This window comes from Adiantum capillus-veneris, chromosome 12 (assembly GCF_014529385.1).
Source record: "Adiantum capillus-veneris isolate H3 chromosome 12, ASM1452938v2, whole genome shotgun sequence".
In the NCBI taxonomy this organism is placed as follows: Eukaryota; Viridiplantae; Streptophyta; class Polypodiopsida; order Polypodiales; family Pteridaceae; genus Adiantum; species Adiantum capillus-veneris.
The window spans coordinates 70,199,547-70,226,031 of record NC_140942.1 but is presented as its reverse complement, the minus strand read 5'-3'; the positions used below and the strand labels follow the sequence as shown (position 1 = coordinate 70,226,031).

Here is a 26,485-nt window from a genome sequence, read left to right as displayed (position 1 = left end):
TATGTGTCAACAAGTACCTTTTGGAATTGTGGTCTCATTTTCAGCTTGTGCACACTTTGATGGCCTATTATTATTTATTTTTTTGTCCAATTTGGATCACTTTTGGTCAGGGAATCACCCTGTTTTCTCTCTAAGTCTGGCATGTATTTTCTAGCCATTTTGGTGGCCAAATAAAGTCCAGTTTTCTCATAGAGGTGTTTGGGAATATGAAAGACTAGGGAAAGTTGTGGTAGCACTAAATTCTACCAGAAAGTTCTCTGGTGACACATATGGGTATGTGCCAAATGAGGAATTTTCGGACTGTCTTCACACAATTTGTCTTCACACAATTCTCTTCCTTGTGTCCCATAGATGACAAATATCCACTTTTCTTGCAAATTAGATGTAAGACGATCACTCAAATGCTCAAAACAGGTAGCAGTCAAGTTATGGTCGTGGCGACCAAATGCAAGAATTCCATGCAAATTCAACCTTGAATTTCTACTTTCTTCTACTTCTAATTCCTACAATGCTGATGCAAAAAGAATGTAAGCTACTAAATGTACAAGAAAACCAAAAATCAGTATGAATGGACTATCTCTGGACTCCAAAACAAGTGTGACAACCCTCACTTGACACCTCAAGAAAAAATGTCATCACAATCTCTCACTCTTCAACTCAACTAGCAACCGACGACTCGACCCAGCTCAAGTCTACGACCCTAAAGTATCCCTACTCTAAGGTCTACTAGCTAATGATGGTAGTGGACAACCCTCTCTAAAGAACCAAAACCTATAAGAAATGGAACTTTGACAAACAAGCCATGTCACGCTCCCTTGCAATGGTGCCAATTGTTTTAACACCTTGCCACATATAGCTCTGGTCATCTTCTTAGTGTAGTGGCCACTAGGGTATGACAATCTGAGTTGTGAGAAAAATGCATATCACATGTTTTTGTGTCACTGAATTGTCGAATCAATACATGTTTGGAATCTACATGCTCTTGTGGTTCCAACCATGGTCCGACATTGGAAAACAAAGTTTCCTACCTCTAGATACAAGAGTGGGAAGGTCTCACATACACACGATGCATACAACACACATGATCATGCACGCGAGGCACAAAGCACATCAATACATAGCAAACACAATGTAGACCACATGTACAATAGATTAATGCATAATAATCTCTTGTTTGTGCGTAGCGAGCTCTAGAAAGTCACAATCCTATTTGATACAAGCTCTTCTTTGATAAGTCTCCAAAATGGATTTTTTTCAAAATGAGCTCAATTGACTTATATAGCCCAATTGGTTTAAGTTGCCTTAGGCTCACTATTTGACTCATATTTACAAGCTGGAAGCCACAATAGCCCCGATACCATTACATTTGACCATTTACAAGGTTAACGACATGAAAATTTACAAGCGGTCTTTTCAGATGTTTCATTACCAGCAAAGTGTCTTGTGAAAACCTGTCAAAACTTGTCAATTGACAAGGTCATAAAGCCAACCACTATGCACAAGGATCAAGAACAACCATCTCATAGAAAACGCAAAGATCATGCATCAAAACCTTAAATATATGGCTACCTAGAATCTCTAAAAAATCATCAGAGAAGAGCACAAGTAGATCTATGTCAGGAACAAAATGGAAGTGCACACCAAAATAGTACAGTTTGGGGAAAAACTCTGTGCCGAAACCTGTGAAATAACTCCACCTATAGTGCCAATGCTGACCACTACTCCTTGGCCTTAAAAATTCCGTTGGCTAAAAAACACACCAATTGTAATGGCGTCGCCTCCACCTCAACTAAAAATGGGAATCCTTTGGTTGCTATACAAACAACAACTCCCCCTGCAATGTTGATGTAGAAATCTCCACCTCCAAGCTATGTGCATACTCGAGAATTCAATCAAAGCCAAAATGACAACCTTAAATGGAGTCAAGTGTGTGTGCGAGTCTACGAGATCTGAGAATGCACGTGTGCGTGTGTGCCAAGTCATCCTGAGAGGAATCCAAGAAGTATCTGTAGGAAGATGTCTCCATTGATGTAGATGCTAGGTGTCGGTCCTCTATGGAAGAGACACCTCACTCGAGCATGTCGATGATGCAGTCATTCATGAAAAATGGCATGTCTATAGGAAGGGCATCGATGTTGAGAAGATGCCGATGTCAAGAAGATGTCTTCCATGGGAAATACCTATCCGCAGGAATGCCGATGTTGAGGGAAAAAGATGAATGTAGCCATCCACAACAATCACCCATCCCCGCAAGAATGCGAGGAGTGTGAAGGGTTATGGTGGTTAGCGTAATGTGCCATTCATTATGTGATCATAATGATGAGAGAGAGAGAGAGAGAGAGAGAGAGAGAGAGAGATTAGTTAAAGGTTAAACTAATGCACAAGAGATTAGGATGTAGACACACGAACACACTTGATTATTCAACTTGAGAAACTGATTACAAAGCTTATTATATAAGTATAGCACCTAGTGCTTACACCTGTCCAAAGGTCACTTGACTCTTCATGAAAGGGCAAAATGCCTCTTGACCCTTGACCCTTCTAGTTGGCTCTAGGCATGACTCTTGGGACATCACATGCCCACACATGGGCTATCACATGATGCTACACACATGGCATCTACATGGTAGCCTACATGGATAGAGGGAGTTCTCGTGACAACGTGGTGCAACAAAGCTCGCACCCCAACAATCCTCCCCTTGTGGATTTTGTTGCACTACACATACTCCTCCCCTCAAAACACATACGGGGTAGGCACACAAGCTCACAAACCTCCCCTTGAACACAATAGTAGGTATGGAGCAAAAAATATTCCACAGTCACAAGGTGGGATTCACAAATCCTCCCCCACACACAAATGAGGGAAGTACAAATGATAGTGCTTCACAATATATTTTCGTAGACTATGCCAACTTGATTGTAGGTATCTTCATCACTAGAATTTTTAGCAGCAAGGTTGATTTTTGCTTTGCCTTTGTCTTTGTATCGTTCTTTGCAGTTTCTTCTGGTGTTATAGTTGTTGGAAAACTTCATTTGTTTGTGTTTGAGCTTGCAATGTTTGGTAGCATGATTCTTTTGACCACATGTTTTATAAGGGTTTAGTTCATAACAATCTTTGAAAAGGTGGTTGTTTCTGCCACAATGTGTGCATTTATTTTTGGAAGATATTACACATACACTACATTTGAAGTTGATTCCTTGGTTCCTTTGCTTTGGTTCTATTCTTCTTTTGGAGAATTAATGACGCTTTTAAGTGATAGTATTGATTCCTTTTCCTTAACACTAGTTCTGTAATCGGACACTCAAATGTCCTGAGATACTAAAGTGTCTTGCTTTTCTAACAACTTGTCATAATTATTTGGTGAATCTAGGAAAAACATTCATAGGTCACGTTCATATCTTAGGTCAGCTATGACGTGAAGAACATAGAAAATTTTTACTTTTGTCAAAATTAATACCAAATTAAGATTATAATGATAAGGTTTAAGATGAAAAAATCATAGAAATTGTGCAGTTTTAACAAAATTTTCATAAATTGAATATAACTTCTCATCAAAATAAGATTTTGCATAGATTTCAAGGTGTATAGATAGGAAAAAACTTATTCTAGCAAGAAATTGAGCTTCATAACCTAGTTATGGGACTAAATTTTTGTTATAATAAAAAAACCAAAATCTTGAAAATGCTGACAAAGAGGAAAATTTTGGTCTTTGAAGGTCTCTTTCATTAAAATGATGAGGTTACAGGACAAAACCTAAGGTGTATAATGTATCTATAGGTCAATACCCATCAATTGAGCATTTTTCGAGGGTTCAAACTCATACACACCTTGTAATTTAAGCTCATTTAAAAAGAATTGTAGTGCGCAACTTCTTGCAAAAACAACATTGTTATAAAAAACTAATGAAAGTGTGTATATAAATCTCCCAATTGTGTCCATATAAGGTATTTGTATACAAATAAGTGAGATGAACAAAAAAATCCAAAAATGGACTTTATTTTAAAGCTTATCTTTGATAAGTAAAAAATAATAATTACAACATGCGCAGTTTTTTGGATATGCCATAAATCACCAGATGTGGCTTGCATAACCATTAAAAATTATCACCTTATATAATGGAATCATAGATCTATTATATATGCATCATAAAACATTGTAAATTTAGATGAACTAAATGTTTTTTGTGATTGTTAATTGAATTTGTTAACGTTGCATATTTGACCCACAGGACTTTCTATATTTAATTCTAGTCACAAAGAATTTTTTTCTTACATGACAATTGCAAAAATATCAAACACATATATAAGTAGTTACCATGGATTATTGCATGCACCCTGCTCATTTTGTCCTTAAGCTAGAGTACGAGTTTTAATGAAACATTGAATGTTATTTTGCATAGTTTCTTTTCATGAGTGTAGTTACTATTGAGGTTATGATCAAAAGTGAGGGATTATAATTTCTATGAGTACTTTGAATAGCATTTTATAAGTTTACAAAACCATTTCTTGAGATGTGTTTTAGATTTCATGTACCATTTTAGTTAAATTTGCGAAAAAAGGACACTAAACTAGTGTTAATTAAGCACAATTACAATTTGGTCCTACTCCACAGGAAGGGCCTTTAAGAGCACAACTACTTGGTCTTCTTCTTCAATTGGTGATATATTTACATCAATTGTGTGCAAATGCTTTTAAGCCTATTAATGAGATTAGAGAGGTCCTCATCATTCCTCATCATGAGCCCGTACAATTGCATCTTTAGTGAGATCTTTGCGTGCTTTCCATTTACTCTAAATAGCCTCTCTAGAGTTTGCCATGCACTAAGACTAGTAGTGGTTTCATCTAAATAATGCACATAAATATCATGAAGCACTGTGAGGATGATGCCGAGTGCTTGTTCATCATGGCTATGAAATTGTGATGCACTAGATTAAGTTTGAATGGTCTTCATCACTCATTGGCTTCACTAAACTCCAAAGCCCCTTTTCCTTGAGATATCCCTTGAGTTTCACCTGCCAAGTGTGAAATACTGTACCATTGTGCTTAGATCTTCTTTTCCCATGGTGCACCCCTTCGTGTGTGAGGAGAAAGTCTTATCGCTTTCGGTCTTGAAAGGGGTAGTGTCTAGTCTCCGATTACAATGTGCAATTCAAATTCACCTCGTGTCAGAATTATTGATGCATATAAAAAAAAATGGGCTCTTGTGGCACATCTGTACGTAGTCCTGCTCTAGAGCATTGCTTGCGTTCCCAAGCTTTTTGTCGATATTCTTCCTTGAGAGCAATCACCTCGAACTTTTTGGATGGGGTCTTCTCGGTGGTCTTCGTGATGTGTATCATACTTTGATGTGTATCATACTTTCGAGACCTTTGTGACTGTGAACCCATTCTTAGTTAGATAAATGAGTGTTAGAATAGTTAGTGTCGAATCAAAGAGGTATAAAGGCTCCAAAATTCATTCACGTTCAAATGATCAAATGAAGTGAATGCAAAAAAAAGAGTTTATATACATTTGCTCCATAATGTAAGCTAAAAACAAAAAAATCTTGATAAGATCACATCAATCCCATTGTCAAAAACCAATTTATAATTAACTCTTGAGTTATATGACATAAGTAAATAAAAAACAATCGTTTTTTAAATTTTATAATGTTTTATTTCTCATCCAATAATAATTTAAATAAATAACATTTTGATATTAATTTATAATATTATAAAATAAATAATTCAATGATAAATGATAATTAATTTACTTTGAGTGATATTTTAATAATTATGCTAAATTTTCTATTTATTTGTAATAATTTATTAAGTTAATAAGAAATGGCGTGGCTGTTGAGGTGACCATGCATAGATAACATAATCGTCTATGTGACGAGGTGGTATAGATGATTGAAGCCATGGATTTCATAGATGTCACGATGATGTGGTGGATGGGATCCTCCTCATCTCCCATGTCATATGATGATCACATGTCAAATTGGTGACATGGAATGTCTAGATGACAAAAGGTAGACGGTGAGTTGGAGAGTTGGTGATATGGCATGCTTAGTGACTTGTGACGTGGCGAGCCATGCAAGCATCACAGACAAGTGGCACGTGAGGTGGTGGATGACATGGCATCTAAAGTGAGGTGGCACTTAAGCATGGTGGGTGGGGTGACAGTTAGAGTGACGTGGCAAGCCAAGTGTTGAGGTCAAACTGTTGACTGTGGTGATATGGGAGGTAAGATGGGGTGATAACATGGATTTTTGGTGATGTGGCAGTCTCCTTGTATGAAGTGGAATAGACAAGTAGGATAGGGAGAGAGAGACCAAACCATGGTATATGGACAAGTGTCAAAATTTCTAAGCTTGGCACTTTACCAAATCTAAAGAGGCACACCTTAAGTGAATGATGCAAGTGCAAAAAATTACAACGGTGGAGAAGTGTCTTTTCCAAACTTAAATTGACTCAAATTTTTTTCGATGAGGACTTTATGGTAAGAGTCATAAGATACACAAAAATCAAAATGAGTGGCAATGTATATTAGTTTTTAGAATTTTCTAAAAACTTTTGGAAGATCTCTGAGTTACTGACAATTTTGTGAGCCTGTTGTTGTAGGACTTGCATGTCCGAACAAGTCCATTGGATTAGGTTTTTCAGTTTTGGAACCCTCTTGTATTCTTTGTGTTTAACATTATGTGTTTTGTGTGGCCACCAAATCTTGCCTCTTCAAAGTACGTGCAAGCAAGTGAACTATACATAGTAGTGTCGAAAAATAGATTGATTTTTGGTAGTTTTGCTCGGGAACTGCTAAAAGTGGTTACACCTTATGATGCATACACTCCTCATTCCATTGATCCTTCACAAGGTATATAACATATCATGCAAAACAACATTTAGTAAGAGAGATGTTTCCAACTCCAACTGCAGCCCAAGTAGATTCACCGGTGTACGCTAATGAAGAGAGAGTCCGATAGATCTCCATGTTGTGAGAAATGTGAGACATATGTCTGACCAATCCACTCACTCTTGACCATAGCTTCAAGCTTTGGTGGAATGCGCACTTAAATTAAAGCAACCACGGAGAGATCTTTGGTCACCTCAGTACTGCAGTGTTAAAAGGAGGTGCCATAAGCTAGGATAGTTACACATATGCCAACATTAATCTCACATATGCAAGAAGTATGGGAAAATTGTATGATGGGCATTTCCACAAGGGAGTAACAATAGAGCACAAGCTCCTCTAAAGTTTGTACTCACTAAAAAAATCTGCACTAGCAAGCAGAATGACTTTCATACATGCACATCATAGTTATGGCCAACACAACATTCTATCCTACTTTGGCAACAATATCACAAGAAGTTTTGGACAAATTCTCACAACAATTCCCACATTGTGACTTACCTCAACATCATGAGCTTCTGCTCGAGAGGCACCGCATACCTTACTAGGTTCGATTGGGGGTAGGGGACCACCAACCCCCGGTCCCTTGCCCCCAACCATACCTAGCTAGGTATGTGGTGCCTCTCTCACAGAAGCTCATGATGTTATTCATTGCATGCAAAGACTCAGTTTTCCTACATGAGAAAAATTCTAAATCTTCTTGTGTATATAATATATATTAACGCATGCTCTGTTGAGGATTGTGTCCTTATGCGAACAAGAATCACCAGAGGAATGCTATCAGACACATTGATTTTACAACTGTTGAACTCAAACGATGAAGCGGAAGAGTGATGAGAGACAACACTATGTTACAACTTTGTGATGGTCACAGAAATGGTGGCCTTCTCTGAGACGGAGTGAAAACAGCATTATTCGTGTAGCAAAGGGGAGATAATTTCATGTGAGTAGTCGAGGTTACTGGCTAGGTGCTAAGCATGCAGAATTGGAAGACTCAGATGCCGAAGGCCACATCTCATTGGGTGGAGGTGGCGCCCATGCTTTTGATCTTGGCAAAGGCTGCCTCAGAAGAACATTATCACCATCCAGAGTTTGACATACTTGCCGCATGTTGGGCCGACTCTCCGCTGAAGGATTGCAACACATGAGAGCAAGATGCAAAACGCCCTTCCATTGTTCCTCTTGGGCTGTCGAAATGTCAAGGCGCATGCAGGAATCAAGAGCCTCTATCAATTTATTGCTCAAGTGAAGGTTCCATACCCATTCTACCAGCCTCACTTCATCTAGGTTCAGCTGATATCGGTCAATAGCGGGGCGTCCGCTAGCAACTTCCAAAGCCAGCACTCCGAATCCATAAACGTCGGCTTTATCAGAAAACTTACCTGAGAATACAACTTCTGGTGCAATATATCCAGTGGTCCCTGCTGCTGTCATTGTAATTGCATCAGCCTGACTATGGCTTATAAGCCGTGCAAGACCAAAATCACACAACATGGACTGAAAGTCATCTGTTAGAAGCACATTGGCAGCCTTGACATCCCTGTGAAGCACACAATCCCCCAAACCAGAATGCAGATACTGCAATGCAGAGGCGACCCCTTCAAGTATCCTTAATCTTGTATCCCTGGCAAGCGTGCCTCGTTCGCTCCCATAAAGATAGCGATCCAAGCTCCCTTTGCTCATATAATTATACACGAGTAATGCCTCTTCATTCTCACAGCACCATCCTTGCAGTTGTAGCAGATTGCGGTGTCGTGTGTTGCTTATGACCTTAAGTTCTGATAGGAACTCAGCCTCCCTCCGATCTTTCTTTAAGTTTCCCTTCAATCTCTTCACTGCTATCATGGTTCCATCTTCAAGAACACCTTTGTACACAAAACTGTATCCTCCTTCACCAATTTGATTGTCGTTGCTGAAATTGCTGGTCGCTTTCTTGAGTTGTTTGAGAGTGTATAGTGCCACGGATGTGGTCGAATGGTCCATGGAAATCACTACAGAGCCACTATGCGGGCGAACTGTCTTGTTTCGCCCTAATTTGCTCTTCTTATTCCTTTTCCAAATGAGGAAGCAAGCACAACAAACAAGGATGGCAACTATGCCAACACCGACACCTATCAAAGCTAGCTTGAGTACAGATCCAGTGCCTTTTGCATGTTCATCATCGATTGGATAGTGAATGGTGAAATTCCATGAAAACAGAGCATGCCCTTCCATGCCATCTTCACTTACATTGTTTGTAGCAGAGAACCCAACAAACATAGTGTCATTGAAGACATTAGACAAATCGTATTTGTGAGAGAGAATTGTTGTCGAGGGCCGCTGGGATGTACTAGAGTTGGTCATCCAAACCTCTATCAGATTTGTAGAGCTATTGTAATCAACCCAAGCGGTGAAGGTGTAATTGTTATACAAAAAGAGCTGTGGATAATATGAAGGATTTTTGGAATTGGGGCTGGTATCAGAAGAATTGAGTGATTCCAAAGAGTTTATGTCAATACCAATGTGACTATCACTCACATCACCCAAGTTTGTTGAGTTGCGAGTGTCAAATTCTACGGCAAAGAAGCGTTGTGCATTGAGAGCGGTTGGGCTGACCATGCCAAAGTACCTGCCATAGCTTCCCATAGGAGCTTTTTTATAATCAGAAATAAAGAAAACCATACCGCTACCACCATTCGGATAATCTCCTGTTGTTGTGATCTTGAATGTGAAGGATGTGGAGAACGACACCATTCCGTATTTAGGGAATTTGAATCTGATGGGATCCTTGTACACCATTTTCCCTATATTTGCCTCAACAAGTGATATGGTGGTGCTCGGGTCGGGGTTCAACAAGATAGTACCATTGCTGCCAGGGACGGCAAGCTCGCCTCCATACCAAGAATCCTGCTGCACAAAGGTGATATTTGTATGATCGGCAAAGGAGGCAAAGGAAAAGCTTTGAGAAGGGTGGATGCTCTGGGCTTCATGCAGAGGCATGGAAAACACAAAAAACAGGCCGATGATGGTGATGATCATGTGCCTTATGGGATAATTGAAGGTTTGCCTTGAGGAGAAACTGGTCTGCAGCTTGGAGCTGTTCTTACCCATTTTGGTCTAAAAACATCTCAATAAATGCATTTGGCTGCCTCAAAGCTGGATGAAAGAGAGATGCAAGGAAAGAGAACATACAGAGAATGTGTTGACATTAGCAAGAAGCTTGCAATGCGGGTTCTAAATTAGTGCATAATAATTCTGCCTTCTATCACATGCAAGGTAGCCTAGCTTTACTACTCCAGTCCTTGATTCACCGCTATAGCCCTAAAAGGGTACGTTGACTTCATGCAAATTTTTGAAGGACTTTTCTGTTTTTTTTCGTGCACGTCTATTCTATTATTTTAAGACACTCATGCATTTCTTTTATTTCAAAAACCCACACAAAACTATTGTGTCAAGCACACTCTCAAACATGAGTGTGGTCCATAGAGAGTTTTCTTGGGGTACATACACATATGTGTGTACACATGAGTATGCATGTGTGATATAAACATAATACGGGGAACGTACAAAGACATACATATGTATGTGTGTACATTCTTGCATACGAAAGTATACCCATGCATGTAAATATGTCACACATACGCAAATACATACATATGTTAATTCAAGACAAGGATCCTATATGAGACAACTAAAGAGGAGCTAGCAAGAAAGGGGCTATACATGGGTCGCAAGACCAATCAATACAAGTATCTATGGCCTATAATGTCTACACTACATGCTCTCTCTCTCTCTCTCTCTCTCTCTCTCTCTGTGGATAGTTTCCTACAATGTTAAAACTCTCTTCTTCTTCTTCTCTCTCTCTCCAATGCCATTTTAGTATTGAGTTCAAGATTATCAAATAAATCTTTGAGATCTCTGGGGGATCCATGACGTTAAAATTTTTCTTCTTCTTCTCCTTCCTCTCTCTCTCTCTCTCTCTCTCTCTCTCTCTCCCCCCAAAAGACTAATAGTGTAGGCTTGGAAACCCTCATGGGATGCTCCAAAAAAGAAATCTATCACACAAGGAGGAAGAGTTCAAGAGTGACAAGAAAGTAGGGCCAGAAAGCCACAATCAAAGCACTTTATACAACGTTGAGGCAAGATAAAAAAAAAACAATACAACTAACTTAAAGGGCCGAAGTACTGAAACAAGGTACGGAGGAATTCTTTCTTGAATGAAGTCAAAAGTGATTAATTAACACTAGTTTGGTACCAAAAAGGACAGTGTGGTGTTCTTTTATCACTAATTTGATTAAAATGGTACATGAAATCTAGAAAACATCTTAAGAAATGCTTTAGAAAACTTATAAAATGTTAGCCAAAGGACTCATAATTATAATCTCTCACTTTTGTACACAATATTTTTATTTATTTTTGGCAAAACTCACAATTTGTGAGCAGATTGTAATATTCATATCATAATATTACAGAACCAACCTCAAGCTCGGATCGAGCCTTGAGATGCATAAGTTTACAAGATGGATGTTTACCGTCTCACAGTGAGGCCTATCACCCCAGAATGTGAACAAAATTTCTAAGCTTTACTTACCGTCTGTTGACAACAAGGCATGGGTAGTCCTAAACGAATCATCCAAGTTTTGCTTGCGCCTGAACGTCCATATTAGCACTTTACTTTCTTATATAATTTCTACTAAGCTTGCCACCTCAGGATCTCCTTCAAACACACGGTAGTTCCTTGTCTGCCATACATTATGGAAGAAGAAGTACCTGACAGTTTGAGTGTTGATGAGGAGGGCATGCCTTTCCAACTTCTTACCTCCAAGAAATAAACCAGTCTTGAAAAAATGAATTTTCCATGTCCTTTGGATCCACTTGCATATTTTCCCTACGAGGCCTCTGATAGACGGGTTTTGCATGAATAGGTGGGCCAGATCCTCACTAGCTAACTTGCACCCCAAGCATCAACCTGGACCAATCACTCTCTCCTGTATCTTCACCCCCGTCGGTAGAGCACCCCAAATTACCTTCCATAGAAATACCTTCATGTACTGCGACAACTTTGGCTTCTAGATGTTCTCCATTACTTGCTCCCACCATTCCTCCGGCCATTGTTTTTTCCATATCTTGTTAAGGGGGTTAGATTGATTATTCTTGTGCATCATTGTATGATATATGCCTTTAAAATGGGGTTTTCGTAAAAAGAGACTGCTTTCGGGCCATCTTCATGCATTCCATTTAAACTCCGATTCGCAAATTGGCATCACTGTTTGGTGGATACGGTGGATACAGGCGTATGCACACCAAACCCTGTAAACACTCACTTGATTTTTTGAAGAAAGCCATGTAATTCAGCCTGTGATGATTCGTAATTATGATGTAATCTGACAATACCCTCTCAACCTCTTTGGGTCTACACCCTTGTAAGTGACCGGATGGTCGTGGGAAAGCTCCCTTAACTTTTAAGTCAAAACCCTTAGTTTGGACTAAAGAGATATCATTAGCTAGAAGATTTGAAAATGTGCACTGTGGAAGCCTCTTACTGCTACAAATTGTAATCCTCTTTTCTCTTGGACTAGTAATCAGAATTCATTTTCAAGTAGCAGATTGCGTTTCTTGTCTCTTGCTCTACAATCTAAGTGTAATCATTTTCAATTCTGTTGTGGTTCGCGATGCTTTGCTTGTGAGCTAAATGCATTGATTTGAAGGTTAAAATGGTTTTTTTTTTATGTTTTGACCATGGATAAGTGTTTCTATGCTTAAGGAGGACCTTTTCGAGTACTTTTGTTTTAGCTTTCTGCACATTTTTTGTGATGGATCGTGATTTATGTACCTTCCCAGATGGTGATAGAACTTGGTAAGATTTTGCCCTTAGGTGTTGTGATACCTCTCCTTAAGTTTCGTTGCATTCCGAATTCGTTTGGAGGCCGAAAAGGCGTGATGACCTAGAACAGTGAGATTGGATGCATACTAATTGTCTGACTAGAAAGTGGTTGATTTTATTTTGTCGTAAAATGAGTAGCCCTTTGAGTTCACTTTGATGAGATTGACACTCTCATTAGGTCTCCGTGCCCCATCCCGAGTCACTTCCTTGCATATTGACATTATGTTAGTATAAAAGAGTTATGTTGCAGACGTCCGTAGCGACCCGCTAACATTGACGCCGCTACCAGGGAAACCGATACTTAGGTGGTGAGTGACTTAGTGTACAAAAAAATCTCCCTTTAAAGCTTTTGACACCCGTTCCGCTTACACATAATCAGTGAAGCAGCTAGACGTAGGTTTAGTGCTTGGTAGAGACTGGAGTCCGAAACTAGCCAGTGCTACTCCTTAAGGGAAAAGAAAGCTGTGAGTGAAGTACAAGATAGTATTTCGTTCTTTGATTTTCCCATGCTTGGAAAGGACTGTTCCACCACACACCTTGTTGTTATTTTTGTACTGTTAAGTTCATTTATGTTTGCAAATTCACTTTAGTTTATGGGAGTAGGTTAGGAAAAAAATTACACCATCATTTGGGGCCAAAAGGATCGAGGAAAAAACTGTCAAAAACCTTATTTTGGTGTTGAAGACCATAACTCTGAAAAGTTAAAGAATTGATGGTCAGAGCTTCAAAACTAAACCAAACCCAACAAAACCTTCAAAAAGGGGATAAAAATACTGTCTAAAAACAGATTGTGCAGGAAACTTTTAAATTGCTTGCCAAACATGGATTGCGATCCATGTACCTTTGCGGCAAAATGTGCTAAGGATGGTGGTAGGATCAAAACTAAGCAAAAGTTTACTTGCAAAATGGTGAACATTGCAGGATTCAGTTTGTCTTCTCAAAAGAATTCAATGTCCGGTGGAATTTGCCAAGAAACCAGGCAAAGCTATGAATGACATACCTAAATCATCATAAATCAAAACAATGATAGATCACAGGCAAAACATGAGTCCAAAAAGTGGTTGCCAGAAACAGATATGGTCAAAACAAAAAAAACATGGCCATAAACTAAAAAATGGGGCAAACTAAGGAAAAACATGTCCAAAGTCGACCAACGCAATCCATGTACCTTTTTACCCAATATAAGCAAAAACCATGCCATCTGATTCAGTATGTTCAAGAAAGCCAAGCCATAAAGTTTCAAACCATTTGAATCCCAAAATCCACTTCAAAAAGCCAAAAATCTCTAAATCTGCAAATGGTTTCCAAAATTTAGCCCAAGTGTCAAACCATTGATCCAAATCCCAAATTTTTTGGACCAAGGCATAATCTAGGTGAACCCAACCGTATCATCAGATTTCCAAAATGTTGTCCAACATGGATCACGATCCATGTACCTTCAACCCTAAATCCAGAGAAAATTTCTCGATAGCATCTCCTTATGCCCAAGAACAGCTTCCCAAAGTTAGAATTTTCAAATGCTTCCCAACATGGATCTCAATCCACGTTCCTTTTTGCAAAAATTCATCTGCTACATTACAATCTTATGCATGTAGTAATCCTAGATGCACTGGTGAAATTTGGTCAAATTTGGAGTAGTTTTGACAAAGTTATGCTCATTTTTTCATTCTATGGCCAGGTTTACAGTTTTCGACAATTTTGATCAATGGCTAAAACCTATTTTCACTTGCTAAAATTGGCAACATGATGCCTCAAAGGAAATCACAAAGGGAGTGGAATACGGCACCCTATGAGATAACCAATATCTCATCAAATGAAAAATCTCACCTCACTGAACATGTACTTGAAGCAATTCCGGCGAACATCTTCATCGGAAGGTTTCAAGCAGCAGATGGAGAAATTGTAAAGACGACTATCTTTCCACAGGAAATGTGGACTTTTCACCAAAAACCAGAAGTGCAAGCAGGGGCCAAGTGCCTACAACTAGACAACTTCTTACGACTCCCTCCTTGGGGGACGGACTTCAGACGATCTCACGAGCTCATAAGTTCAATTCAGTACAATGGGGAAGCAACTCTGACAGACAAGGATGGGGCAGTCGTCAAGGTAAAGATCATAGCAAAAATTATCAATGAAGCCCTCCACCTGCCGCAAGGGACGCACAATCTATTGCAGAAAACGAAGGCAATAGACAATGATAAAGCCTTTTTGAAGCAATGAGGCCACAAGCTGACGTATCAAGACCTGATCTACTTAGGAACTAAACTGCCATTGCGCCTTATATCGCAACATTTCAAGGAATAGAAGCTGCCTAGATATATTGAACCTTTGTTTCATATGGCAGTGGTAATGGCGATGGGCTTGGCTGAAGGCAGGGTGGTCAGTTGCGACTTTGGCAACTATCTTCTTGACACTATTGTGTAAGCAAACTAAAGGGGACTCAAAGAAGTAAAGCCACCATGAACGGGGGACCAATGCTCACACGTATAGCCTATCAAGCACTGGGAATGATCAAGGATCTGCCACCTGCCGAAGTAGAGATAGATCTGACCCACAGATCCAAAAGAGCTGTAAGACTAGTGGCAGGACCTCCTACAAAGCCGAAACTAGAAGTCAAACAGACAAGGCAAAGCGCATCGCTAAAGGATTCTGAGAGCGAGAAGATCGAGTCAGATGCTCGGAGTAGCCAGGAAGAGGGGTCCCACCCAAGAGACACTCCTTTGGAGTACTAGTCTTTGGAGGAGGAGCAGGACAACCCATATATACACACTGGGATATACCCAATTGAAGAAAAAGGTTGCGCACTTGGCAGAGGCTATCTCCATTACTCATGCCAGAAGGACAATGGAAGAAGCTCAGGCATTGAGGGAAAAGCTCCGCCAACAAAAAAAGATCAGCATCAAACCCAAGGAACAAAAGCGGATGATGAGCAAGAAGAGGATGAAGCCTAGAGTATTCCACTGCTACGCAGTCACCAGAGGCTTTGGAAAGGATCAAGCAACAAAAGAGGCAGGAAGCTAAAGAAAAATGAGAAATTGCCAGCGCCATGTAGCAACACATTCACAATGAGCTCAAGCGAAAGATGGAACAGAGTCAAAAAGAAGAATCAAAGAAGCCACGTGTCGATGATCTCGAATCATCTGACGAATCTAGTCAAAGTAAAAAAGAGGAAAGTCACTTGCAAGGAGAGGAACAACACGACACAAAGGACCAACAAGGTGAAGACCTTGGTTCTCCCAAGGACACTGAGCCACTTCCAGAGACTTCGAAAAAAAAGGAGCAAGTGCAGGATTGTCGAGAAAGGGGCGGAGGGAAAGCAGATGGAACACAAAACGGATCAAGAAACGGAGTTCGCACAAACAAATCCTGCCACAACCTCTGATGCTCTAAAAGATTCGAAACAAAGAGTAAAGAAAGCTGAGGTGGCTGAGCAATCGGATCAGGGCCAAAAGAACCAGCATAGGCCAAGATCACCACGATCACAAGCGGCCATGGAAGAAGGAGCGGAGATAGTCAAATCCTTTGAGATTGACGCTCACTTAGAGCAGATCAAGCTACAATTTCAATGTCAAAGGGCTCTTTACAACCTAAGAGAGCTGGAGTTAGAAGACAACAAAAAGGAAGCATCTAGAACGGCAGCAAAATCCTTGCAGTTAAAGCAACAAATCGAAGCACTAAAGAAGGCACAAATCCAGGCACAATTGAAGTTGCAGAGAGAACAGGAGAATGCAGCGTACTATTACAAGGAAGTGCAACAATTCAACGAGGCAAACTCTGCATTGCAGATAGAGCAGCAACGCCTCGAGGAGTAGCACCAGAGAACGAGAACAAAATGCGAAGCTACAAGGCTCGTATGCGGTGGTTAGGAGATCTCTAACTCAGCTCCTAGCCATAGAAGAGACCTCCTCCTCCTCAACGACGAGTGCAGGATCTACTTCCTTGAGCCAAGAAATCAAACAGTTGAAAAAAGCCCTAAAACAAGAGAAATATGATAGATAGATCATGACGGCAGGTCATAGGGCCCTACAATAGGCCAAGGATGAGGAAATGGACAAAGCAACTGGCTGAGGCAAGAGGGGAATTAGCATCTTTGAGAGCAGATTAGCCAAAATATCAACAGACCCTAGGGGAATTTGAGCAAGGAGGAGGATTCGAACAATCAACGTTTGAAGCTCATCAATCAGAGGTGCCCATTACCAGCATTGGAAAAGGCACGCACGAATCTGCAGATCCAGCCACGACATCCACTTCGGAGTTGACAAGGGATGAAATTCAGTGTTGGATCTTAGAAGTAAAGGACCCTTCACTCAAGGCGTATATGCAATATGAATTGAAGGTGCTGGAATCGACTGCCCTCCTCATGATCACTCCAGATGAGATAGTAAAAAATCATGGGCACGAGAATATCGCACTGCCATTGATGCGGCAAGAAGTTAGATTATGGCAAAAAAAGATGCTCCCCGAACTTGAACCAAACAGCAGAGGGGACTACAGAGAGGTTCCTGTTACGGCCCTTCAGATTTAGGCCATCCTAAACAATCAACCCCTTTGGCGGAGAAAATGGTTCGATCAGCGACCAACTGATGAAACATATTACAGGAACACTCCCCAGCATCTCAAGATCGACCCCACTTACTATCCCATCAGACGGCGATCCTGGGATAGTTTTTACATTTGGCAAAGGAAAAGACCAGCAGTGCTAAACTACCCGGTAATTACAAAGCCTCTCAATAACAACCCACCATCCGTGCATTACATAAATCAAACTCTAAAAGGGGTAATCAACATGATGAAGGAGATCTAAGATCTCGGCTGCCAGATGCTTGTAAAGATTGCCAAAATTCTTATCACATGCATTACAGCTTTCCCTGGCAAGTTTTTATCGAAGGTACGCGGGGCATTTGCTGGAATATGGAGACAGAAGTCCCAAGCAGGAATGTCATCATGGGATTGTACGCAAGAGTCATGTTTCTGTCCTCTCATTACATGCAGACCTTTGAAGAGGCTTTCATAACAGGCTTCTTCGAAGTGGACTCTTCCATATTCAATCCACTGACAAAAGATCTGCCAGCCCGCCACATTGCCTATCAAAGTACCCTCAGTAATAATCCCTTTAGAGAGCTGGCCACCAAAGTCGAGATTGAAGCATGAGCTCAGAAATTTAGAAATCTCACTGCAACACGCGAAAGAAGGCAGTGGACTCGCTCAGAGACAGCTTGCACGAGGACGTGCAATGAATAGGAAGGGGGGAATGTTTGGTGGATACAGGCATATGCAGGTGTATGCACACCAAACCCTGTAAACACTCTTTTGTTTCAAAGAAAGCCATGTAATTAGACAATACCCTCTTTACTTCTCTGAGTCTACACCCTTGTAAGGGGCCGAATGGTCGTGGAAAAGCCCCCTTAACTTTTAAAGTCAAAACCCTTAGTTTTGAGGGAAGATTTATCATTAGCTTGAAGAATCATGCATGGTGGAGGCCTCTTACTACTACAAATTGTAATCTTCTTTTCTCCTGAGTTGGTAATCAGAACTCGTTTCCGAATAGCACATTGCATTCCTTGTCTCTTGCTCTATAATCTAAGTGTAATCATTTTCAATTCTGGTGTGGTTCGCGATACATGGTTTGTGAGCTAAATGCATTGATTTGGAGGTTAAAATGGTTGTTATTTGATATTTTGATCATGGATAAGTGTTTCTATGCTTAAGGAAGACCTTTCCAAGTACTTATATTTTAGTTTTCTGCACATTTTTTGTGATGGATCGTGATTTATGTACCTTCCCAGATGGTGACAAAACTTGGTAGGATTGAGCCCTTAATTGTTGTGATACCTCTCCTTAAGTTTCGTGGCGTTCCTGGATTCATTTGGATACCGAAAAGGCGTGATGACCTAGAGTGGTGAGATTGGACGCATACTGATTGTCTGACTAGGAAGTGGTTGATTTGCTTTTGTCGTAGAACGAGTAGCCCTTGAGTTGACTTTGGTGAGATTGACACTCTCATTAAGTCTCCATGCCCCATCCCGAGTCGCTTCCTTGTATATTGACATTATGTTAGTACAAAAGAGCTATGATGTAGACGTCCGTCGCGGCGACCCACTAACACCAAGGACAAGGTAGATAAGGAGCTGGCCGATGAACCACCAAAAATGGAGAAACAAAACGTGGTACTCAGACGCACCAATGAGACAGAGCGCCTTAATACAAACAACACGTATGTGGAGCTTTATAAGTTCAATAATGGAGAACACACTCTATTACAGATGTGACGAGCCCCGCATCAAGGAATTGACTGACAGAAAAAATTTATATGTTTACTCGTACACGGAGGGGAGAAGTATTCAGGTGGTCATAATAGACAAGTATGGCCAAAAGTACTCCCCAATGGATCGTAAGGAATTAGAGAGATATACATATTTTGGAGGACCACTCCACCAATCCTATGCAAATCCGGAAAAGTTAAAAACCACGACTACTGACTCATGTGAGCCCCTTGAGAACCAGGTCGGAGGAGCCTTTTGGACAACGAGTCCCAAACACAGGGCCTTTAGGATCAATGGCGTCTAGGGCTTCCATGAACACGAATAGAGGCAGTATTGTTCGTGATGTCACTTACACCACTAGAATCCCTCTGACTATTACACGAGATCGACTTGATGATAGGATACCACTAGTAGTACCAAGAGGAGATTATGAACCTAGAGAAGCCACACCAGGTGGACCAAGTGCTGCTACAATGGTTGCAGATACCAGACGTATGCAACCATCTCAGGTGAAAAAAGGCGTACCCAAAAAGTATAATGGATCGAGAGATCCGTATGCCCATGTTTCAATCTTCAAACAAGTGTTGAGAGAAGAACAGGTAACTGATTTCCACACTCAATATGAAGGATTTGGGTTGACATTAGAAGGTACTACCTTGACTTGGTTCCAACCATTAAATAGCTTGGAATTTCCAAGTATTGAGAAACTTCTCTGAGAATTCGCTGAGGAATTCTCAAAAAGAGGGATCAAGAATAACACTATCTCCTAGATCTATGCATTTAGGCAAAAGGAAAAAGAGAAAGTGAAGGAAGCATTGCTTTGTTTCAAGAAGTACATAGAGAGATACCCTGCTTGAGAATTACCTCAGGATGAAAGACTCAGTCCTTTTCATAGAAGTATTGCAAAATGATACACTTAAAAAGGACTTGCACTTGAAGGCATGTGTAACTTTTGAGCAAGTCACGAAAGAGGCATTGTATCTGGTAGATAATTGCAAGGCATACGGGGAGCTGACTGAAGACACAGATCCGAGGACGAGTAGCACCTCTTCAACCACCAGTGAGTCCACAACAAAATTGGCAAGGAAAAACCCAATTGTGCCGGACGTTGATCAAATGATTGAGGAAGTGATCAGAAGGATAAACCAAGGAAACAGGACAAACCCAAACACACGACAACCGCCCACCCAAAAATGTGACACATGTGGAGGAGATCATCCAACCTAGTGGTGCAACCTTCAACAAAGGCAAGGAGTAAACGCATAGAAAATATTGAAGTGGTGTGCTACAAAAAAAAATTGGACAAACCATGAAACTCACGAATGTTTCTATAATCAAGACTATGTTAGAGAGAGACAATACGGACCACACGGAGAGCAACAATTTCCACCCCCTCCAAGGTACCAAGTAGGGCCAAATAAATCTATTCTAGGGCAAGAGAAAGCTCAACCTGTGTTGGGACATCAACCTCCCTTACCGCCACAGGAAAATAGGGCTATGGTAAGGATTTCTCAACCCACAGAACCGCCTTCTGATAAGAGTATGGTCCAAGTAGTCTTCTATCGGGAGGAATCAGACAATACTTAAGTCCAAGTAGTCTTGTATCGGGAGGAATCGGAAAATACTTACGAAAGGGGATTTGATGGGAATGCATATGCTCCAGAGGGACATAATGCATGGATAATTCCTAAAGAGATACCGAGCCCTCATACATAGCATAACCAACTAAAAACCATTACTTCGTCGATGAGAATATGCTTATGTTCATGGGAAAATCAGGGCTGCAAACCTAAAGGGTATCCTCCTAGAGCAGGACAACCGATGGGGGCTCCACAAGCTTCTCCACCACCTGTAGAACCATGCTATGAATGTGGTGGTGATCATTGGGTGAGAGTTTGTTCAAACAAAGGAGAAAGGGTAAAAAAATTTGGATTCTGTGAGGGATGTACGACTGACCATCTCATTCCACACTATCCAAAAAACCCTGACAACAAGGGAAAAGCAACCATGAACAAGATGGGGATGGTGCCAAGCTCAAGTGGATCAAAAATAGAACCGAACATTCCGATAAATGCTGTCGGTAGAGCTCAAGCACATGAGGCCGCAAGGAACATCCCAACAAGCCAAACAGAGATAGAAAATTTGTCTGTCCGAACCCCTAGGAAATCCTGGAAAGCAAAACAAGACAAGATGAAAACCAAAAGAGAAAAGGAAAAAACGACATTGGAAACCAAGTTACTGAAAACAGAGGAACAATTGCAAAGGGAAAGAGACTGTAAGGGAAACAACGAGATAAAAAAACCATCAGATATACCACCAGGAGAGTCTGTCTTGGTAGACAAGGTGTTCAAACCTTTGGATGCTATTTTGAAATCTTACAAGGCAAGTCTAAAGCTTAACCAAACCCAAGAGGATAGGTGGTTAACGTACCCTCATTCAGGCTATGAGAAAGAGAGACTAAAGATGTGGAAGGAGCTCATCCAAGCCTCTCAAGCGCTTATGGAACCATCAGTTCCTACTGATCCAAAAACTGAGGTATTAATCCGAGAAAAGACTCAACAGTTAGAGGGGTGGGGAATTGAAAAGAAAGACCGACCAGATTTTGTAGACAAAACACCATTGGATACAAGGGTGGCAGCCAATACAACAGATGGAAGGTATTCTCAAGCACCACTGCCAATTCCAGAAGTAGAAGAACAATGGCCTCAAGAGCTATGGGAACAGATCAGGAATAGAAAAGATGGAAGTGCTACAATTCTATCATCTCCGAGCCCAGAGATTCACTTCGAGCATGAATCTACCCAAATGACATCAGATCACTATATGGCGATGCAGGGACAACGATATCGGAGGACTGTAAACCTCATTCATTGAAGACTTTACCTTCATTTATTGGGACCCATGAAAATTGATCGGAGGTGAAGGAAGTACAATCTCAATGGAAAGCCAATCCTAAGATGATGGATACTAAAACTCTTCACAAGATGATGTCATCCCCTATCCGTTGTACACTAACTCTGTTAGAGTTACTGCACATTAGACCGCATCTTTTGGATGAGGTTGGGAGAAATTTGGAAAAAATAGCGTTGGTAATTCCATCACCCGAGGCTTCTCCAAACACACTAAAGACACAACCCTCGAAACAAACTAAACATGAGCCAATACCATTGAACAAGGTAGGGGATTATTGTGAAGGTGAAGAAGGAAATACTACTCTGCCAGTGGAGCACAAAGAGGTTAAGTCAATAGCAATATTGGACAGCGGTGCTAGAATAGCCATAGCTACCAAAGCAATGTGGAAAAAATAGGAAAAACCTGCTCTCCAAAAGACTACGATGAAACTTCAATTGGCAGATGGGTATCTAGAAAGACCCATTGGCATCTTGGAGCAGATTGTGGTAACCTCTTGCAGAATTGCATATGAACACACTTTTGCTAGTATGAATTTCGATGAGAGCAGCAATTTCCATATCATATTGGACAGACCATTCATGCGTTAGCTCAAAATGGTGCAAGATTGGGGTTACAACTATATCTATCTAAGGAACAAGGATGTCACTACGAAAATTAATGTCGCAGATCATAGCTATAGAGATGTAGAGCAAATACCAGGAGAAAACTTGAACTCCACAATTGACCGCGAGGGGGGAATACCGGCTTGGCTCCAGAACAAAGCTCACCAGTGGATAGGAGAGGCTTCCAAAGGTGGAAGTTTAAAAAGGAAAAATTGCATTTTGATAGGACTGTACAAGCTGAGGCATATATACCAGAGCCTTTTCCAGAAGAGAGGTTCGAACCTTTTGGATGGCAACAGATACTAGCCACACTTGATGTTTGTGTAAACGAGGTGACCGTCACCAAATTTTGTGATGAGGAAGGATATGATATCATTCCATTCCAGATGATGGGTGTCAGCCTAAATCCAAAGTCAGAGTGGGAAGTCACTGACAAGGATAGGGTTGCCGAGTGCCGATGCATAGTGGATGAAATCTCAATAAGAGACCTTGATCAAACGGATGAAGAAGATTTCCAAGACTCGACTGATAAGCTGCTAAAGGATAATGCAGATGACGAGTTGTCTAGTAGCTCAAGTCAGAACATCAAACGGAACGATCAACGGGTGATCTACTATGACTTCCCGAACCAAAACCGTCGAAGACAATGCACATATCAAGATAAACGTAGAATTAACCGAAACGAGCAGGACGAGGACTCAGTACCTCTGTAAAATGACAAAATGTAGTACTTAAGGTTAGTAGAAGCGACGGACTGCCTCAAGGACGGGATATCAAAAGACTACATGAAACCGGACTCAACCAAAACAAAATCGGAAAAAACGAACACACAAAAACCAAAAAAGAAAGCAATATCAAGAAATCGATGAAGTTGTCCAAAATGGAGCACAAAGTTAAATACAATGAACTGAAACGAGCCTTGAAGGAAGTTTGGACAACAGAAATGAAAACTGACGAGGAATCGAATGATGATAAATTCAATGCACCTTCCCACTATAAGAAGTATACCATTCATGATAGGAAAATCGTGGTGCAAAAACCCAAATGAGATCCCAAGGAACCAGGAACTTCATATGATGGGCCTGAAAAAGCCAAATGCATCAACTTAGGAGAACCACGTGAGGAGCCTAAACCGATATACATTGCCACGGACCTTACGGACGAGGAAGAGCAACTTCTAGTCAATACGCTCAGACGATACAAAGATGTCTTTTCATGGTCCTACAAAGATCTAAAAGGGATAGATCCTGAGATCAGTCAACACACGATACCCCTTAAGAGTGATGCCAGACCACGCAAACAACGTCCTTACACGTACAATGAAACTTTTGCCAAGAAAATTACAACAAACTGAAGGACGCTAAGTTTATCTACGAGATTGATCACATTGATTAGGTGTCCCCTATTGTGGTGGTACCCAAAAAGAATGGAAAACTGCGTGTCTGTGTAAACCTCAAACAAGTAAATGCAGCCACCATCAGGGATACTTATACACTGTCAATAGCAGATCATGTTATTGAGAGGGTAGCAGGGAAAGAGGCCTATAGTTTCTTGGATGGGTTCTTAGGATACAAACAGTTGATGATTAAAGCTGAAGATCATCATAAGACAGCTTTTGTGACAGAGTGGGGTGTATTTGCCTACAAGGTAATTCCTTTCGGCCTGACCAATGTCCTTGCCACATTTCAAAGACTAATAAGCCACGCATTTAAAGAATATCTCATACAATTTCTGGAGATTTATATGGATGATCTTTGTGTATATTTTAATCTAAGAAGTGACCACATCACTCATCTAGGAAAAGTCTTTGAAAAGTGCAGAACGTATTGTATTTGCTTAAACCCAAAAAAATGTGTCTTCATGGTAAGACAAGGTAAAATTTTGGGCCACATTGTGTTCAAAAATGGAATTTCAACTGATCAAGATAAGGTACAAATAATTGCTGCACTACTGAGACCAACGAAGATGAAAGAAGTGCAAGCATTTATGGAGCATTTCAGATACTACAGGTGTTTCATATATATGTATGTTGTAATGGTTAAGCCGTTGTACGTCCTCATTGCTAAGTTCAAATGGATGGAGGAATGTGAGCAAGCTTTCCAAAAATTGAAGCAGCAATTAATTTCTGCTCCAATTTTGCAAGCCCCTGACTAGAGAAAAATCTTTCATGTTCATGTGGATGCATCAGCCTATGCCATCAGATGCATATTAGCCCAGCCAGGAGAGAAGAAAATGGATTTTCCCATTTGCTACTCTAGTCGGAAGCTAAACAATGCAGAGAAAAATTATACCACTATGGAAAGAGAAGGTCTAGGGATGATATATACTGTCAAAAAATCTAGACACTACCTTCTAGCAAACAAATTTGTTTTCTTCATGGATCAGCAAGCACTGCTATATCTAGTAAACAAACCTTGCAACAATGGAAGAATTGTTTGTTGGTTTATATTATTGCTTGAGTTTGACTTCACGGTAGTCATAAAAAAGTGGACCACACACACGAGAGCAAATTATCTTTCAGGAATATTTCATGGGGAAGCACCCAAGGGTGTTGATGATGATCTTCCTGATTCGTATCTGTTTAACATTGAAATGGTACTGAGATGGAGCGAAGAGGTCATTCCTCTAGTCACAATCGGCTCATTAGAGATAGAAAGACAACCATCAATTATACATCAAGCACAAAATCTCCAACTTTTAGCAGGATGGCTGTACAAACACGGTAAGGATGGGATATTGAGACTATGTGTATAGCCTGAAGAATCCACCTACTACGTGAAACAGGCTCATGTACAAAATACTGGATTTCACAATGGAGAAACACAGACAGGCCAACGGTTAAAGAGATTGGGAATACACTGGCCAAACATGGGACACATTGCCCATACATATGTAAAATCCTGTGATAGCTATACAAAACAACCTCCAGTGGAACATGCCACCCTGTTTAGAGTAGTACAAGCACCCAAATGGAGTACTCACATAGTTGAGTACTTAACAAATAAAACCTTCCCAGAGGAATGGGGCAAAGCAAGAATGAAAATTGTAGAAGAAGAGGCCAAAAACTATCTTCTCATTGCCAACCAACTGTATAGGCGAGGAAAGGACAAACAGCTACGGTTGTGTGCTACACAAAGCAAATATTACATTATCTTAGATCAAGTACATTCAGGACAGCCAGGAGGACATCTCTCTGTTGATAAAACGGCAAAGCTTGTGCTACACTCAGGCATATGGTGGCCAACCCTGTTTATGGATGCAGATACATAGGTCAAACGATGTGATGAATGTCAATGCACAAAACCACCCCAATAGAGAGATGAAATGCCACTCAGGCCAATGATGGGAGTACGTGCTTTTGCCAAATGGGGCATTGACTTCATTGGTCCCATTATACCTCCGGGATACAGGACGCACGTGCAATACATCATAGCAGTAACAAAATACATGATGAAATGGACAGAAGCAAAAGCGACCCAAAAAATCGATGCAAGAACTACAGCTCAGTTCCTTTTTTAGCACGTCTTTACGAGATATAGACTATGTATCGAAATAGTAAGCGATAGGGGAACACACTTTTTAAACGACGTCATTGAAAGCCTTTTGAAGAATTCATGGTGGTCCATTGCAAATCGGCACCTTATCATCCGCAAGCTAACGGGCAAGCAGAGAGTACCAAAAAAATCTTATGCACCGTACTCACCAAAATAGTCAATGACTCGAGGAACGATTGGGATCAAAAGCTACACATAGCCTTATGGGCTTATAGAGTAGCTTTTAAAACTTCCATCAACACGGCTCCCTTTAACCTGGTATTTGGGATTAATGCAATACTACCATTGGATTTACCAATCAAAACCCTAAGAGTGGAAACACAATTGGGATGGACGGGCCATGAGCTATCGGAGAGACTAGAGACCCTGGAAGAATTAAATGAAACCCGACTTAGAGCAATA

General features: G+C 40.7%; 1 protein-coding gene across 1 annotated transcript; it reads right to left on the bottom strand.

Moving 5' to 3' along the window:
• Positions 1-7,684: 7,684 nt before the first annotated feature.
• On the bottom strand, positions 7,685-10,037 carry LOC147445901 (putative L-type lectin-domain containing receptor kinase S.7). Its single transcript, XM_086526124.1, has one exon. It carries the CDS (start codon positions 9,976-9,978, stop codon positions 7,846-7,848), a length of 2,133 nt encoding a protein of 710 aa, XP_086382250.1. The 5' UTR covers positions 9,979-10,037; the 3' UTR covers positions 7,685-7,845.
• Between the last annotated feature and the right edge of the window lie 16,448 nt (positions 10,038-26,485).